General features: G+C 36.7%; 1 protein-coding gene across 1 annotated transcript in view; it reads left to right on the plus strand.

The window, feature by feature from the left end:
- The window catches only part of LOC111786572 (probable prolyl 4-hydroxylase 10), a 3,240-nt gene extending 2,720 nt beyond the window's left edge, over nucleotides 1-520 (plus strand). The window contains exons 5-6 of the mRNA XM_023666806.1: nucleotides 9-97; nucleotides 325-520. Coding sequence (XP_023522574.1) covers nucleotides 9-82 — 74 coding nt within the window. The 3' untranslated portion in view covers nucleotides 83-97; nucleotides 325-520. The remainder of the gene's footprint in view (nucleotides 1-8; nucleotides 98-324) is intronic.
- Nucleotides 521-532: the final 12 nt, after the last annotated feature.

Raw genomic sequence — 532 nt, forward strand, 5'->3', positions numbered from 1 at the left:
ATATATAGGTGGCTGTCCTGTTATCAAGGGGAATAAATGGTCTGCTACTAAATGGATGCGAGTAGATGAATACAAAGCTTGAGTTGATGTGACCAAGGTAATGTCCATTCTCTAAACAATGAACTAACAAATGAACACCTCAAACACTAAATCATTTTGCCAGTTCAAATTTCTTTTGGCTTCTCAACATTTGGACAGTCTTTCTTCAATCTTTCCTAGATCATTCTATTTGGAAATAACTTCAATTCGCCCTCTGTGATGACTTTTCTTGGTACTGCTGAAAGAATTCTTCCTAAAGGTTTGGTGTGCTTCATTGTTTGGCAGGTTGGTTGACATTTCTTGTTACTGCTCAAAGTCACAGGTGCATTTTCTGTAGGGAATCTCATCATTTCTATAATTTAACCTTACTACTCGATCCCTGAATCTATGAATTTTGATGTGCTTATCACAAGTTTACATTGTCATCGATTTCTTGTTTTTATGGCCACGAGAGAATAAGAGTTCATATTTTTGCCAGAAATGCCACCTCCAA

This window comes from Cucurbita pepo, unplaced genomic scaffold (assembly GCF_002806865.2).
Source record: "Cucurbita pepo subsp. pepo cultivar mu-cu-16 unplaced genomic scaffold, ASM280686v2 Cp4.1_scaffold002022, whole genome shotgun sequence".
Classification (NCBI taxonomy): domain Eukaryota; kingdom Viridiplantae; phylum Streptophyta; class Magnoliopsida; order Cucurbitales; family Cucurbitaceae; genus Cucurbita; species Cucurbita pepo.